This window comes from Heterodontus francisci, chromosome 3, assembly GCF_036365525.1.
Source record: "Heterodontus francisci isolate sHetFra1 chromosome 3, sHetFra1.hap1, whole genome shotgun sequence".
Lineage (NCBI taxonomy): Eukaryota > Metazoa > Chordata > Chondrichthyes > Heterodontiformes > Heterodontidae > Heterodontus > Heterodontus francisci.
In genome coordinates, this window is record NC_090373.1 from 70,423,548 (window position 1) to 70,440,647 (window position 17,100).

The following is a 17,100-nucleotide window of genomic DNA, read 5'->3' on the forward strand; positions in this document are numbered from 1 at the left end:
GTCACTTTTAACTTTCAAAAGCTGTATTGACACAGAGCACCCTGCAAATAAACAATGCACAAAGAAAAGAAAATAAGCAAAAAAAAACTTTTGGGTCGTCTGGGCTGCTGTTATTACTGTTTTCGAAGATCTCTGGGCAAAAGTGAGCCAGCAGCAGTGTAGAAGAGAGAAAAGTCTGTCAGTGATCAAAAGAAATAGAGAGATCAACCAGGGAGAAGATGAAGAAGTGGAAAGAGAGAGAGAGAGATTAACCATAGGGTTCAACCCAGATAGAAGAGTTGACAAGATCCAAGAACTTCAAAAAATACTCAATAAAATGTGAATTGGACATAGTGAAGCCTGATTTTGTTTGAGTCAAAGCTGATTTATTAATATGCAGTATACTCACTAGCTCTGACACATGGATCCAGCCCATTACTCTGTAAGCTTAGATATCCCTGCCTAATGTGACCTAGGACTGAGTAAGTGCAATGACACCAGAACTGGAATGATTACATTGTTGTGCATGATCAGATTAGTCTGTAAACAGTGACTGAAAAGTATGTAATAGTTCCTTAGCATGCTGTTCCCACGTATGAGATAGCTGAGCTGATAAATTAATCTTATGCATCTTGGAGTTCTTTCTGCTTTCCTGGGAAAAATACTGTCCTCTGGAGTGGTAATCTTACACATTACCACCTCTTCCTGCCCAAGATAAGATTTCAGCTTGTAAACATGGTAGACCCTTCATTCGTGCCAACCTTGAGCACTGTCAAAAGCTAACTGACAGCCTGAGAAAAGTTGTCACTGCTCCAAAAAAGCCCTAAATACAGGCAAAGGAGAGAAGTTAAACTGAAAGTACAATAGGGCATGGGTTAGTCAACACTCAATCATTTTTTATTAGAGGTCAAAAGGTCATGTATTCCTGCAGCACTTCGCTGCCTGATCGACTGTGTAGTCCTTGTTTCCAAAAGTCAGAATGCCTTTGTAAATTTTAAAAATTCTGTTTTATTCCTGACTTTTCACAGCCAGGATGAGATCAAAGAACTCCCAACTCAAGCAGTGTCAGGTGTTTATCCCTTCTGAGGTTTATTTTCTTGTACTGAAAATAGAACCACTATCATAGAAAAACTAAAATGCACCAAAACATGGCTTGCAAGAATGGCAGCTGAATATTGTGTTTTCAGTGGACCTGACTAACCTCCTTCTTCTATACTCAAGGGAATACATGTCTAGTCTATGCACTTTACCAGGTCCAATCCATCTTGTCACTCCTTTAAACTCCTCGTTCTCTACTGCCCAATCAAACTCCACTCCAAGTTTCTCACTGAGATAAGCTCACTCCTTTCCTCTGTCACTCTCTACCGAGTAATTTGTTTTTATACTCAGGGATTTCATCCTCCAAATCAATTGACCATGACTTCTCTCCTCTGAGTGCACTGCTCTCCTGTCCTCTTTTAACCTCGCCCTCCATATAAACTCTCCTACCAAATTACAGTCATTCACCTTACCATCTCACGTGGCGCCCCTATTCCCATCGTCTCAATCAGAGACATGGCCATCTCTGATCACTCCCTCATATCTCTCACTACCCACATCCCTCTTCCAACCCCCATCCACTTCTGCACCTACTCCTGCAGAAATCCCTTTCCCAAGTCACATACAACAGCACTTTCTAGTCTTTGGCCCTCCTTTCACAGTACATCTGCAGCTAACAATCTGCTCAATCACGCCTAAACTCCACTTTTCATGGCTTTGTCTGTAATAAAACCCTTACTCTCTCTATACTGATCTTTCCCTTAAGTCAAGGGCCACACACTTGAATAGATATGCTCTTTTCTGCTGAGATGGCTCGCTACTCCTGGATCATCCTGAAATTTTAAAAAACGGTCTTTTTCTCTCCAATATCAACATTCTCCATAAATTCCTCTCCCCTGGCCCCGTCACCCTCTTCTCCAACAAGATAAAAGGAGTTCATAGACTTTTTTGTCATTAAGATTGAGCTGTCTGTGCTGCATCCCTCCTTTCTCCTTGTTCATCAAGCTATCTCACCATCACCTCTCATATATCCAAGTTTGTCGATGACACAAAGATTAGTGATATAGTAAGTAGTGTAGATGGAAGTTGGAGTGACCTTTGTTTGAGTTTTAATCACACAAAACCAACTTCACTGGACGGGCCATGTCACTCGCATGCCTGACACCAGGCTCCCAAAGCAACTGCTCTACTCTGAGCTTTGCTATGGCAAGACTTCCAGGAGAACAGAGGAAACACTTTAGGGACATTCTCAAGGCATCCCTGAAGAAATCCAACATACCCACCGACTCATGGGAGTCCCTGTCCCTTGACCACTCAAAGTGGAGAAGGTGCATTTGGGAAGGTACTGAGCTACTCATGAGATTTAGATCGGAGCATATGGAAGCCAAGTCCAGGCAGTGGAAGGAGCGCACAGCCCCCCAAGTAATTTGCCTATCCAACTCTTCAAACACCACCTGCCCCACATGTGGTAGAGTCTGCAGTTTGCACATTGGACTCGTAGCCATGCTAGAACACAATGAACTTGGGTGTGGTTGTACAAGGAACACAGAAAGTTAGCATGCAGAAACAGTGTGCAATTAGGAAGGCAAATGGCATGTTGGCCTTTATTTCAAGGGATTGGAGTACAAGAATAAAGAAGTCTGGCTATACTTGTACAGGACTTTGGTGAGACCACACCTGGAATACTGTGTGCAGTTTTGTCTCCATATAGGGAGGATATACTTGCATTGGAGGCAATACAGCGAAGGTTCACTAGATTGGTCCCTGAGATCAGAGGGTTGTCCTATGATGAGAGACTGAGTAAACTGGGCTTATATTATCTGGAGTTTAGAAGAATGAGAGGTGATCTCATTGAAACTTACAAAATTCTGAGGGACTTTACAGGGTAGACACTGAGAGGTTGTTTCCACTGGCTGGGGAATCTAAAACACGGGGACACAGTCTCAGGATAAAGGGACGATCATTTAGGACTGAGAGGAGGAGAAATTTCTTCACTCAAAGGGTTGTGAATCTTTGGAATTCTCTACCCCAGAGGGTAACAGATGCTCCATTGTTGAATATGTTCAAAGCTGGGATAAACAGATTTTTGGTCTCTCAGGGAATCAAGGGGAGCAGGCGGAAAGTGGAGTTGAAGCCCACGGTCAGCCATGATCATATTGAATAGTGTAGCAGGATCGATGGGCTGTATGGTCTACTCCTGCTCCTATTACTTTTGTTTTTATTTCTTATGTTCTTATGTGAACACGACTGCCAAATTCAGCATTTATTGTCCATCCCTAATTACCCTTGAGAAGGGGATGGTGAGCTGCCTTCTTGAACTGCTGCAGTCCATTTGGTGTTGGTACACCCATAGTGCTGTTAGGGAGGGAGTTCCAGGATTTTGACCCAGCAACAGTGAAGGAATGGCAATATAGTTCGAAGTCAGGATAGTTGTGATTTGCAGGGGAAACTGCAGGTGGTGGTGTTTCCATGCACCTGCTGCCATTGTTCTTCTAGGCAGTAGAGGTCGCAGGTTTGGGTGGTGCTGTTGACGGAGCCTTGGCGAGTTACTGCTTTGCATCTTCTAGATGGTACACACTGCTGCCACATCTGGAATACTGACTGCAGTTTTGGCATTGGAAGAAGTGCAGCGCATATTCACCAGACTGTTACCAGGGCTCCAAAGGTTAGATTGTGTGGAGAGATTACATAAACTAGATTTGTATTGTGTGGAATATAGAGTGTTAATGGATAATTTGAAGTCTTAGGATGTTGAAAGGAATTTATTGGGTAGGGGAGACGGTGGCGAAGTGGTAATGTCACTAGACTAGTAATCCAGAGGCCCAGGCTAATGCAGCTGGTGGAATTTAAATTCAATTGATTAATAAAATTCTATAATTGAAAGCTCGTCTCAGTAATGGTGCCATAAAACTATCTTTGATTGTTGTAAAAACCAATCTGGTTGACCAATGTCCTTTAGGGAAGGAAATCTGCCGTCCTTACCTGGTCTGGCCGACATGTGACTCCAGACCCACAGCAATGTGGTTGACTCTTAACTGCCTTCTGAAATGGCCTAGCAAGCCACTCAGCTCAAGGGCAATTAGGAATGGGAAACAAATTCTGGCCTTGCAAGTGGTGCCCACGTCCCATGAAAGAATAAAAAGCAATATAGAGAAACTTTTTCAGCTGGTGGGGGAGTCTAAGGACAAGCAACACAACCTTAAAATCAGAACCAGGCCTTTCAGGAGAGAAGGTAGATAAACCTCTTCATGCAAAGAATAGGAGAAGTGTGGAACGTTTTTGCATAAAATGCAGTAGGTGAGAGCTCAGTTAATAATTTGAAATCTGAGATCGATAGATTTTTGCTTGTCAAGAATATGAAAGGAGATGGAGCCAAGGAAGATGGATGAAGTTAAGACACAGATCAGCCAGGATCTGATTGAATGGTGGAATAGGCTTGAGGGGCTGAATGACCTATTCCTGTTCCCCCCACTTCCTCTGTGATGTCAGAGAGTCCTGGATGAGCTGCAATGTGCCCCAATTAAAAACTGGGAAGACCAAAGCCATTGTCTTCTGCCCTTGCCACAAATTCTGTTCCCTTGCCACTGTTTCCAACTCACCACCTACCCCCCATCTTAGGCGGAAACAGACTGTTTGTAACCTCTGCATCCTACTTGATTTGAGCTGGTTTGAGCTTCCATCTCCATAGATTCACCATCACATTGACTGCCTACTTCCACCTCTGTAGAATTGCTTACCTCGTTCCTTGCATCAGCTGAATGCTGCTGAAACATTTATCTATACTTGTGTTACCTCCAGAAATGATTATTCCAATGCTCTCTTAGCCTGCTTCCCATTTTCCACCCTCCAGAAACTTGAGCTTATCCAAAATTCTGTTGCCTGTGTCTTAATCCGTACCAAGTCCTGCTCTTCCATCGCACTGTCAGCTGACATACATTGGCTCCTAGTTTAATGACACCTTGATTTACATGTTCAAATGTTTCAATGGCCTCCCCACTCCCTATCTCTGTAACCTCCTCCATCCCTACAACCCTCCAAGAACTCAGGGTTCCTTCAATCATGGTCTATTGAGTATCCCCACTGTCATCGCCCTGCCATTTGCAACCATGCCATTAGCTCTATAGGCCCCAAGCTGTAGAATCCCCTCCCCAATGTTCTCTATCTCTCTCTCATCCTTTTAAGAGCTTCTTTAATACCTACCTTTTTGATCAAGCTTTTAGCTACCCCTCCTGATATCTTGTTTTTTGGCTTGTTGCCAATTTTTGTCTGATTACACTCCCATGAAGCACCTTAGAATGATTTCCTACATTAAATGTACTAGATGTTTGTGAGGACAGGAAGCCAGGGAGGGGTGTTGAGCAGAGGGTTCCAGTTATGATGTGCATTGTTGCATTCAATTGAGTATCAACAAGATGTGTGTGTGATGACCTATGCCAGACAGGTGCACAGTACTCTGCTGCTGAGTATGATAGGGCAAGTGCTGAGGTCTAGCTTCCTAACCTCGCAAACATCACTCTCCAACACATCCGCCGACTGACGAAAACCCACAAGCTGGTTGAAACCATCCGTGTTGCACATCACTTACCACTCCATAATGACATCTTCAATCCACCTACTGCCCACCTTCCATCTTGGCGCCCCATATGAAGCAACCTTCCTGAGCAAGATCTACCAGCAGACATCCTTTGGATCAAGGAATGGGAAACATGGGAAGTCACTAACAAGGTCCTTGTGAAAAACGTTGAATGGCAGGCTTTGAACTACCACGTCGAGAGTGGTCCTTGTTAAACAGGTTCAGGACAAGCCAGGGCCCCTGCACAGCCAACCTCCACTGCTGGGGCCTCAGTATAAACCTCTTATGCTTTTTTATTCCCAAAAATATACTTTATTCATAAAAATCTATAAAAAATACATTACAAAACAGTTCCAAGCTGACATTCCAGAAAGTGCAAAAGAAATCAGTTTTCTTCAATACAGAATGTGAGTTGCCTCACAACCCTTCCATTCTATTTTACATGCAATGTACATTTGCATTTCATAGCAAAAACATATTTTGGTGCATACAGCCCGAGGGGTTTTACACAGGTTCCAGCCCCTTGGTTCACTATGGCGGGAGGACCTTACACAATGGCCTTTCCCCATTGAGCCTTTGCGGCGGCTGCCCCAACCTTACTGCGTCCCTCAGCACATAGTCCTGGACCTTGGAATGTGCCAGTCTGCAACACTCTGTTGTGGACAACTCTTTGCAATGGAAAACCAGCAAATTTCGGGCAGACCAAAGAGCATCTTTCACTGAGTTGATGGTTCTCTAGCAGCAGTTGATATTTATCTCAGTATACATCCCTGGGAACCGACCGTAGAGCACAGACCCCTGTGTTACGGAGCTGCTCGTGATGAACCTCGACAAAACCCATTGCATCTCTTGCCGCACCTGCTTTGCATAGGCACATTCCAGAAGGATGCCTTTCCTCATGGATTCTGACATGCTGCTGGCCAGAAGCATACTCTTATATACTTCCAGCTGATCTGGGCCGATCCAGTCCCACAAAGTCGAATACAACTTAACTGGTAAGCCATCGCTTCCGGGAGTTTTACTCTTCTTGTAGGACCTGACGGCTTTTGTCAGCTTGTCCAGAGTTAGCGGTTTGTCCAGACTCTCCCGCGTACTGTCATCTAAGACCTCCGCGATAGATGACAGGAAGGACTGCGAGACCGTGCTGTCCGTGGGCTTCACGTCATACAGCCCGAAATAAAAGGATTTGCTGATCCTTAATATGTCAGGCTGCGATGATGTCACTGAGCCATCCTCTTCCCTCAGGCTGCTAATCACAGCTCTCTCTGTGCACCTTTTGGAAGAAGAAACGTGAGCATGTCTCATCCTGCTCAACGAGTGGACTCTGGACCGGAAGATGATCTTGGAGGCCTCCGTGGCAAACAGCGAGGCCTGCCTGCTCTTCACCTCTTGGAGATCCTCCTTGACCTCGACCCCCATCGACTGCAGCCGGAGAAGATTCTGCATTCTTTTCTGGAATTGGGACATTTCCCTCTGTCTCTCTCTCTCACCTTCTGAACAACTTTGAGGATAAAGAACTTCTTGATGTTTTCCTTGATCACTTCCCATCAGTGCACCAGAGATTCAAAGAGGGGTTTCACGGTTCTCCAACCTTTTTAATCCCTTTTGAGTTTCTCAGTGTTTTCTGGGGTCAGCAGTGCAGCATTGAGCTTCCATGTCCCCCTGCCATCCTGCTGATCCCCCTGTAGGTAACAGTAGGCCAGTAGGAGGCAGTGGTCAGAGAAGAACACCGGCTTTGTGTCGGTGGATCTGACCGTGAATGCACGGGACACAAATAGGAAGCCAATCCTGGAACGGGCAGAACAGTCCGATGTTGACCTGGTGTATCTATGCTGTGCTCCGTCTGCAGGGTTGCTGAAGACGTCGTGCAGCTTGGCATCTTTTACTGTTTCCATTAGGAATCTGGACGTAGCATCCAGTTTGCTGTCGTCACTGCCGATCGTCCAGCTGCATCAATGATGCAGTTGAAGTCACTGCCTAGAATGACTGGTCTGGACGTCATCAACCGCTCGCTGTATTGGATCGGGGCGTACACGTTGATTAACCGGAGTGGAGCATTGTTGTATAGTACATCTGCTACGAGGAGGCGACCGCCCACCATCCCCTTAACTTCGGAGATAGTGAAGTTGCCTCCCCGGATACCCAGGCCAGAGGAACGGGAATCATTTCTCCCGATCAGATCGATGGCCCGTGGGACCACCATTGTGACCACTGCCTGTAAGTGCTGAGGTGCGGTATCCCACACTCCTGCAGAAACAGCAGGTCGGCTTTGACCTTGGCGAGGTAACCCAAGGTCGAAACACATCGCATGGTGGATTTAACTCCACACCCGTTAATAGAAGCAATCTTTATACCCATTTAAAACAGGATGTTGCTTACCACACCAGGTGTCCTTACTAGTCCCAGTCCTAGGGTATTTTCCTGCACACCCATAGTGTGCACAAGCTGTTGCACATGTGTTGGGCTCAGAAAGCCCTTCTGGTCACTCACGGGGGGTTTGTTCAATTAGGGTGACATCGGGAGGGGGGGGGGGGTGGTGGTCTTGTAGGCAGCAAGGTTTGGACTGTCCTCTGCTGGTGGTGTCTTTCCCCTCTGTTCCTCCTCAAGGACATTTCTGCTCCCGGCTTCCCGGAGCTGTAGTGCGCTGGACTCTTCGCTGCTCTCAGTCTCCCGGAGCTGGAGTGCGCTGGGCATCTCGTTGGGTTCAGCGCTTTGGGGTTGGGGCATGCTGGGCGCATCGCTGCTTCCAGTGCCATGGAGCTGGGGGGGGCTTTCTCTTCCAGTTCCTTCGCGTTCTGCTGCTTCTTTTGCATGTGCCATCTTTCCGGCCCTTCCTTGTCCAATGAGGAGCAGCTGCTGTAGTCTGTCTCAGATGGTAGCCTCCTCTTGTCACTGATCTGGGTGGTGACCTGTTCCTCCTTTTGACCACTTGCCACTCATCTTATTGTCCCACTGCTGCCTCCTCCTCCATGGATTCTGTGTGTTGAGGAGGAGTTTCACAGGGTAGGTGTTGGGTCGCTGGTTGCAGTTGCCTCTCTTTTCCTCTGCTTCTCAGATGGATTTTCCTCGCTGCTGGGAGGGTTGCTGATCTCCTTTGCAACACAAGGCGCTTCACCGTTCCTTTGCCCGGCCTTTCCTGTGATCTTGCCGCCTGTGCGCAACTGAGGCAGCGTTTGGGGCAGGTCTTGTAGAGGTGGCCTGCCCCACCACACAGGTTGCAGCACTTACTCTGCTTTCCGTCCTTTGTGATAGCCTTCCTGCTTGCAGTTCTTGCAGAGCACTGATGTGACCAGATTTGCCACAGGCTGCGCCGCGTAGACCAAGAAGCCTCGACTTCCCCCGGTAGAGAAGCTGGAGGGAGGATGGATGATGGCTCCATTGGCATCGACCTTCAAGGTCACCTTGACCTGCCGCTTGCTGGTCCAAATCCCAAAGGGGTCCTTGACCTCGGTGCTGCTGCTGGCCACCTTGACGTACCTGGTGAGGAAGATGAGCACATCGATGACAGGGACATGGGAGTTGTAGAGGTGGACTATCACTACCCGGTTGTGTTGCAACGGCAGCATGAAGAGCAGCTCCACTTTGAGGATGGACAACGGTGCCTGGTTTCTTCCCTCCTTGAACATCTTCAGAAACTTGATGCATCCTACCACATTCTTGAAGGTTACGTCGAAATATCCACTGCTGGGGAAGTCCTGCAGGCAGAAGTTGTCCCCAGCTAGGAATCCACAGCATTCGATCAGGATTTTCTTTATGAAGACGCAGTCAATGGGTGCACCTCCTTCGCTATCTTTCACCACCAGCCCAACAGTGTTACGCACCCCTCTGGTGTTGGTTGCAGCCATTTTTTGCTTGAAGCTTTCCTGGGTCAGGCATTAAAACCCCACCCAGTAGGAAAACAATAACCACGGTAGATCTCCAATCCCAAAGGGAAAAATGCTGTAAAAATGGCGCTGAAACCCCCCCAACAGCCCCCAAAAAAACCACGAAAACAGCACCTCCAGGATCAAAGGCCTGATCATAGTTTCTCCCCTGCCAGTTAAGTACAAACCTCTTATGCATTTGTGGAGAGACACAAACATTGCTGCACATTACTGAGGAGTATCCCCTCTACAGACCAAGTGGTGGACTAATCACCTTAAACTCATCAAATGAGGAGGCTATCGCTTGGCTCCAAGGATTTGCATTCGCTTAATAAATAATGTACTAGAAAAACGCAAGTTTCTATTGCAACTCTCAGAGATCATCAGCTCATCTGAAAACATTTCTGCCTTAAATTAAATGCGAGAAAAAGTAATGTATCATTGGTAGATTCCTTCCAATAGCCTTCAATCCCATCATCCAACCAATGTATTGATCCTGATAACCTAGACTCATGATGAAAACGTTGACTTTGCTTGTAGAACATTGGTGGTAATTTATAAAGCTGCTTTGTAAATACTTAATGCACTTGACCCCATCATTCATCTTGTTATATTTTCTTTCCACTGTGTATGGACAGTGTCCGTTATAATTGGTTTTGCCTCTAACACCCTCTGGCCTAGCACATACTTTCAGTAATAAAAACAAGAAATGCTGGAAACACTCAGCAGGTCTGGCAGCATCTGTGGAGAGAGAAGCAGAGTTAAAGAAGGGTCACTGACCTGAAACATTAACTCTGCTTCTCCCTCCACAGATGCTGCCAGACCTGCTGAGTGTTTCCAGCATTTCTTGTTTTTATTTTAGATTTCCAGCATCCGCAGTATTTTGCTTTTACATACTTTCAGTACCTCATTTCACAGTCTTTGCCAACACTACAGCTGGTACGTAACGCATATTGGGACATTTTCCGATGTTAAAGGCGCTACATAAATGCAAGTTGTTGTTGAGTATGTAAACGCTTTTTAAAAAATTAAGTTTTAAAAATGAATTATTTACTTCGAAAAGACCTAAATTAAAAAGTGAGGTTAACCCAAGCGCCTCACTGTCTGGCAGTAAGCTGTCTCATTAAAATGTTTTGATTATGCCAGCAGGCGATGTCAGATTCGTGCTGCCCAGCCCACACCACTTTTAAATACCAAGAATAATACCAGGCCTCCGCTCCTCTTGCCTGTCACTGAACACTGAGCGTTGTCTGGCACAATCTTCCTGAGTTCCCGATCCTCCTCAGCCCGAGCCGAAGGTTTCCGATTGGAGCCGATCCCCCCAGCCCGAACCAAGGCTTTCCGATTGGAGCCGAACCTCCCAGCCCGAACCAAGGCTTTCCGATTGGAGCCGAACCTCCCAGCCCGAACCAAGGCTTTCCGATTGGAGCCGAACCTCCCAGCCCGAACCAAGGCTTTCCGATTGGAGCCGAACCTCCCAGCCCGAACCAAGGCTTTCCGATTGGAGCCGAACCTCCCCAGTCCGAGCCGAGGGTTCCCGACTGGAGCCGATCTCCCCCAGTCTGAGTCGAGGGTTCCGATCGGAGCCGATCTCCTCCAGCCCGAGCCGAGGGTTCCCGACTGGAGCCGATCTCCCCCAGTCTGAGTCGAGGGTTCCGATCGGAGCCGATCTCCTCCAGCCCGAGCCGAGGGTTCCCGACTGGAGCCGATCTCCCCCAGTCTGAGTCGAGGGTTCCGATCGGAGCCGATCTCCTCCAGCCCGAGCCGAGGGTTCCCGACTGGAGCCGATCTCCCCCAGTCTGAGTCGAGGGTTCCCGATTGCCGTTCCGTTGAGTGACACAAGAGGAGAAATGGCGCCCAACGATCCATAGAGTCGGAGCGGTCGGGAGGCAAGGGGCTGGCAGAGGAAAATGGTGCGGACTCGGCGGAACTCGGTGTTGGATTCGGAGCTGATCAGCGGCCGCATCTCGTCCAGGACCCGCTCCTCCGCCAAACATGACGACAGTAAGCGGGTAAGTGCGGGCCCGGCTCTCCTCGCCTGCCCAGCCCGGTCGGTGGCTCAGGAGAGTCCGGGGATGTGAACCTGGGCCCGGCGCCGACTCTTTTGTTTCGCCTTTTAGTTTCTCCTCAAAGGGGGAGTGAGCGCTACGACAGTCCGGGGTTGTGGTGTCAAGTGTCGGCCTGTCTGGCAGCTGTTATCCGGAGCGTTTTTTTCTCTCTCTCAGTCTCCCTCTCTTCTGGGGAAAAGTCTTTGTGTGTTTGCCAGTAAGAGTCTGTGTGCGGGGGGAAGGGACAGGGAGGCGCCATCAGCGACCAGCTGCAGAATTACAAGCAATAATAAAACTTCAAATCAGCTTGACAACCGAATCTCCTCCGACTTGTTATTAATTATAAAGCACGTTTGGAAAATAAACATAAATGTCTTTATTATTTTCTGTCAACTCTGTTGTGGGATGAACTGTCGAAATCATGTCGTGGTTTCACCAGCTTTTAGATGTTCGTAAGACGGAAATATATAGTCTGTTTTAAAGTTTAAGAAAAATGCTGTGATACTTGTGCCTACGTGTTTTTGTTATATTTAAAATATTGAGTTGTAGAAATTTTGATCTTTGCAGATGTTTAGAGAAGGAAAGCTTATGCGATTGATACGCCATTAAGTACTTTGAAACTTCTCAGTCGGCAAGAAAATTACATACTTGTCAGGTTGTAGGTTTTTGCTCCAAGCTCTTGTTATCTAGACGCCTGGAAAATGCATTTCAGAACGGCATCTCAATTTGGTATTTTATTTTTAATGAGATAAAGTCTGTGTTACAATGGTTTTGTATGGTTTGGTTTAAGCCCTAAACGAAACTGATAAAGGTTTTTAAAATGCTAAACTGATCAACATTAAGTTGACTTTGAAAAGCAACTTCACCCGTACTGCTCGAAAGTTCAAATGTCTTAAAACAGATACTTGATAACGTGAAAATATTTCATATGCTACGAACACAATATATAATAAATTAAGGATTTTGGATGTAATCTATAAAAGCTAGTTCCATGACACAAGGAATTAAAACGATATATTTACTGCATGGTGTCTTGTCCTTCACAAAGATGAATGCCAAACCCAAAAGTCTAAATGTGGTTCCTATTAATATACAGTATTTACAAATATTTTGCAGTGTAAAATTTGTTTTGAAGTATAGCCATAACCATGTAAGCAAAAGCTGAGCACATAGGGCGGCGCAGTGGTTAGCACCGCAGCCTCACAGCTCCAGCGACCCGGGTTCAATTCTGGGCACTGCCTGTGTGGAGTTTGCAAGTTCTCCCTGTGACCGCGTGGGTTTCCTCCGGGTGCTCCGGTTTCCTCCCACATGCCAAAGACTTGCAGGTTGATAGGTAAATTGGCCATTATAAATTGCCCCTAGTATAGGTAGGTGGTAGGGGAATATAGGAACAGGTGGGGATGTGGTAGGAATATGGGATTAGTTTAGGGTTAGTATAAATGGGTGGTTGATGGTCAGCACAGACTCGGTGGGCCGAAGGGCCTGTTTCAGTGCTGTATCTCTAAGTAAGTAAACTAAGTAAGTAATGCATCTTTTTCCATTTTTAGTGGAACATCTCTTTGCTCGCCCCCCGCCTTTTGGTTTCTGTCCTCTGGCCTTCCCTTTCCAGGTCTTTGCCCTTCTCTTCCCAAAGCCCAGCCCCCAAGTTTTCCCATTGCCTTTGTATCATTCCCTACTTCAAGTATTTATCCAAATTTTTTTAAAAGAAGCAACAATCTCTGTCTCAACCACTCCTTGTGACAAAGCATTCTATGTAGCTTTCTGTGGCCACAATTGGGTTCTTACAACCTACACACAGTACTTGAAGGTGGTATAACCAGTATTTTGCATAAATTCGTCTTTACCTATTTATGCTACTTGCCTGGATGGGTGCAGTTCTAATAACACTCAGGAAGCTCAACAACATGGACGGCACAGTGGCTAGCACCGCAGCCTCACAGCTCCAGTGACCCCGGTTCAGTTCTGGGTACTGCCTGTGCTGAGTTTGCAAGTTCTCTCTGTGACCTCTTGGGTTTCCGCCGGGTGCTCCAGTTTTCTCCCACAGCCAAAGACTTGCAGGTTGATAGGTAAATTGGCCATTGTAAATTGCCCCTCGTATAGGTAGGTGGTAGGAGAATGGTGGGGATGGGGTAGGGAATATGGGATTAATGTAGGATTAGTATAAATGGATGGTTGTTGGACGGCACAGACTCGGTGGGCCGAAGGGTGGTTGTTGGAAGGCACAGACTCGGTGGGCCGAAGGGCCTGTTTCAGTGCTGTATCTCTCTATCGCTCAATGACCATCCAGGCCAAAGCAACCTACTTGAAAGGTATCCACCACCTTCAATATTCACTTCCTCCACCACCGATGCAGATGACAGCAATGCAGAATGGCAGCAGTGTTATCTATAAGATGCACTGCAGCAACTCACCAAGGCTCCTTTGACAGCACCTTCCAAACCCGCGACCTCTACTACCTAGAAGGACAAGGGCAGCAGATGCATGGGAACACCACCACCTGCAAGTTCCCCTCCAAGCCACACACCATCCTGACTTGGAACTATTATCGCTGTTCCTTCATTGTTGCTGGGTCAAAATCCTGTACCAACACACCAGCGATTCAAGAAGGCAGTTCACCACCACCTTCTCAAGGGCAATTAGGGGTGGGCAATAAATGCTGACATAGCCAGCGATGCCCACATCCCCTGAACAAATAAAAAAAATTCTTGTGTTCTGTGCCTTGCTTTATAAAACTCAAAATTCTGTTGGCTTTTTTAGGAATTTATTTATCAGCACTCATTTGTAGGAATTATGTATTTCAACCCCTTGTTCTCTGTTCATCTATACCCTTCTAACAGGACTTGACAGGGTAGATGCAGGAAGGATGTTCCCAATGGTTGGGGAGTCCAGAACCAGGGGTCATAGTCTAAGGATACGGGGTAAACCTTTCAGGACTGAGATGAGGAGAAATTTCTTCACCCAGAGAGTGGTGAGCCTGTGGAATTTGCTACCACAGAAAGCAGTTGAGGCCAAAACATTGTATGTTTTCAAGAAGGAGTTAGATATAGCTCTTGGGTCTAAAGGGTATGGGGCGAAAGCAGGAACAGGTTACTGAGTTGGATGATCAGCCACGATCATAATGAATGGAGGAGCAGGCTCAAAGGGCCAAATGGCCTACTCCTGCTCCTATTTTCTATGTTTCTATGTGTCTTTTCATTAAATGTATACTTATTCCTTGTTTTCAAAATGTACAACTGTACACAATTCCACATTAAATTACATATGCCAGCTGCCTGCCAGATTTGTGTATGTTTTCTTGAAGTATATTATAGTCCTGTTCATTTTTGTTCAAACTCTTAATTTTGTGTTGTCAGCAAATTTTGACATGTTTCTAACCCAAGTACAATCATCTTCATATACAGAGAATAAAAGTGGACCCAGCACTGACCCCTTGGATACAACACTTCTATAAGTGTTATGTTTTAAATGGATCTTTAATCATTTAACTTGAAGCCTGGATTAAAAAATAAACACATTTGAACTTAATTTAAAAAAAGATAATATCTAAAATAATTGCTTACTTTGTAATTTAGGTTGAGATCTGAGTAAAGTAATGGCAATGATATGAAATGGTGTGTTTCCCTCCCCACCTTTCTCTGAATCTGGAGACTAGTATTAAATATAACAAATGGTAATCAATCATCTGTATAAGAATATTTTTTTTTATATATTGTTTTAGTTCTTTAGTTTCCTAACTCTTAGAATGGCTTTCATATAATTCAGTATCATTGTTGCAAAACACAATGTTGCAAATAAACTAGTTTTCATCTCTTTTTACTAACATTCAAGTCAGGATAACATTATGCCAGAATCAGGTGTCCAGAATTGTATATTTTAAGATTGGGATGGGAGGGAAACAAGGCCTCTCTATGAAAAGCAACTGACCTGGTAGTTGTTTAGCGATCATTTCTGTGGCCTCGTTGATGTGGGTGGAACATAAGCATGTGGTCTGTAATACATTCCCTCCTCCATCTGCATGCTACGTGTCCATAATACATTGAATGCAATTAACTCAAATTAATACCCAATGCATATAGAAATCAAAAATCTGAAATGGTTTTCTGTACATAGTATTGACAGCATAGAAACAGGTCTTCACCCCCAACTGGTCCAAATTGGTGTTTACACACTACACGAGCCGCCTTCCACCCTTCTTCTAACCCCATCAACACATCCTATTCCTTTCTTCCTCGTGTGTTTATCCAGCTTTCCCTTAAATATATCTATGCTAGTCACCTCAACTACTTCCTGTGGTCACAAGTTTCACATTCTATGGATAAAGAAGTTTCTCCTGAATTCCCCATTGGATTCATTTGTATCCAGTGGATCTATATCCTTTTCATAATATGGAGAATAGAACTGTTATGGTCTAACCAAGGTTCTATATAAGTTTAATATAACTTCTCTGCTTTTCAGTACTATTGCTCTAGAAATGAACCCCCAGTTCTTTGTTTTCTTTTTTTGATGTCCTTATTAACCTGTGTCACTACTTTTAGTGATTTGTGTAACTGTACCACAAGATTCCTCTGCTGTGCAACCCCTTTAGACACTTCTTTTCCAAGGAATATGTAGCTGCCTTCTTCCTACCAAAATGAACCACCTCAAACTTGCACAGATTAAAGCTCATTTTCCAATTACACATCTGTTCTGCAAGTTTATTTAATATCTTCCTATAATTTGTCGCAGTCCTCATCTCAATGATACCCCCCAAACTGGTGCGAATGACAGATTTTTTGAAATTGTGCTTCCGAGTCCAAATTGTTTATGTAAATTGTGAACAGCCGTGGCCCCAACACTGGTTTTTGTGCAACACCCTTTCCCATCTTTTGCCAGTCTGATTAATTAGTTTTAACTGCTATTCTGTTTTCTATTTTGTAGCAAGCTTGCTCTCCATTCTGCTAATTGTCCTCTGACTGCACATGTTCTGGCTTTAAGTCATGAGTCTACTATGTGGTACCTTATCAAAGGCCTTTTGAAAATCCAAATATATTACGTCTGCTACATCATCCTCGTCTACCCTTTCTGTTATTTCAAAGAATTCAATAAGGCTTGTCAAAAATGACCCCTTTTGAAATCCTTGCTGACTACTCTTCATTATATTTTCAGTTTCTAGATGTTTTTCTATTGCACCTTTGAGCAAAGATTCCGTTATCTTTCCTATTACCGACATCCCAAAACTATCTCATTCAGGTGAGAGAATATATCTAACAGGTAGCTCAGAAGAGCCAGGAGAGAGAATATATCTGAAAAGAGGCAGGCTGTGTCATGCAAACAATGAGAGTGGGAATTTGTGGTCTACAAAGAATAACTTGACCTCGGAGTGAAATTGAATGGAACATACTAAGACCTTGTCATGTGGTAGCCATCAAATCTCCGTGTGGCACAACAGATTGACTTGCTTGCTTCCTGCCTCGTTACATAGAGTGGAAAATATTCTGGAATTCAAAGGTTGTGCTTTTACAGAGTTCACTATCTTCACAGTATTGTCCAGCACCTCCTTCAAGTTAGTAGACATGCTTTTGGCAGTGAATACTTTCCTTATGTGTACTGCAATGCACCC

General features: G+C 45.3%; 2 protein-coding genes across 6 annotated transcripts in view; one reads left to right on the forward strand and one right to left on the reverse strand.

Annotated features, from left to right (window-relative positions):
• LOC137357104 (uncharacterized) overlaps nucleotides 1-11,752 on the reverse strand; it is a 28,787-nt gene extending 17,035 nt beyond the window's left edge. The window contains exon 1 of one of the 4 annotated variants that reach the window (XR_010971141.1): nucleotides 10,648-11,751. Coding sequence is in view for 1 of the 4 variants with exons in the window: in XM_068023141.1 (XP_067879242.1) it covers nucleotides 10,680-11,322 (643 nt within the window). In the remaining 3 variants the exon portion in view is untranslated. Of the gene's footprint in view, nucleotides 1-10,647 lie in introns of all 4 variants that reach the window. The other 3 variants (XR_010971140.1, XR_010971139.1, XM_068023141.1) reach the window with 3 other exon arrangements.
• The window catches only part of atad2b (ATPase family AAA domain containing 2B), a 162,825-nt gene continuing 156,854 nt past the window's right edge, over nucleotides 11,130-17,100 (forward strand). Inside the window, exon 1 of one of the 2 annotated variants that reach the window (XM_068023129.1) lies at nucleotides 11,130-11,465. In XM_068023129.1, coding sequence (XP_067879230.1) covers nucleotides 11,364-11,465 — 102 coding nt within the window. In that variant the 5' untranslated portion in view covers nucleotides 11,130-11,363. The remainder of the gene's footprint in view (nucleotides 11,466-17,100) is intronic. The other variant, XM_068023118.1, reaches the window with a different exon arrangement.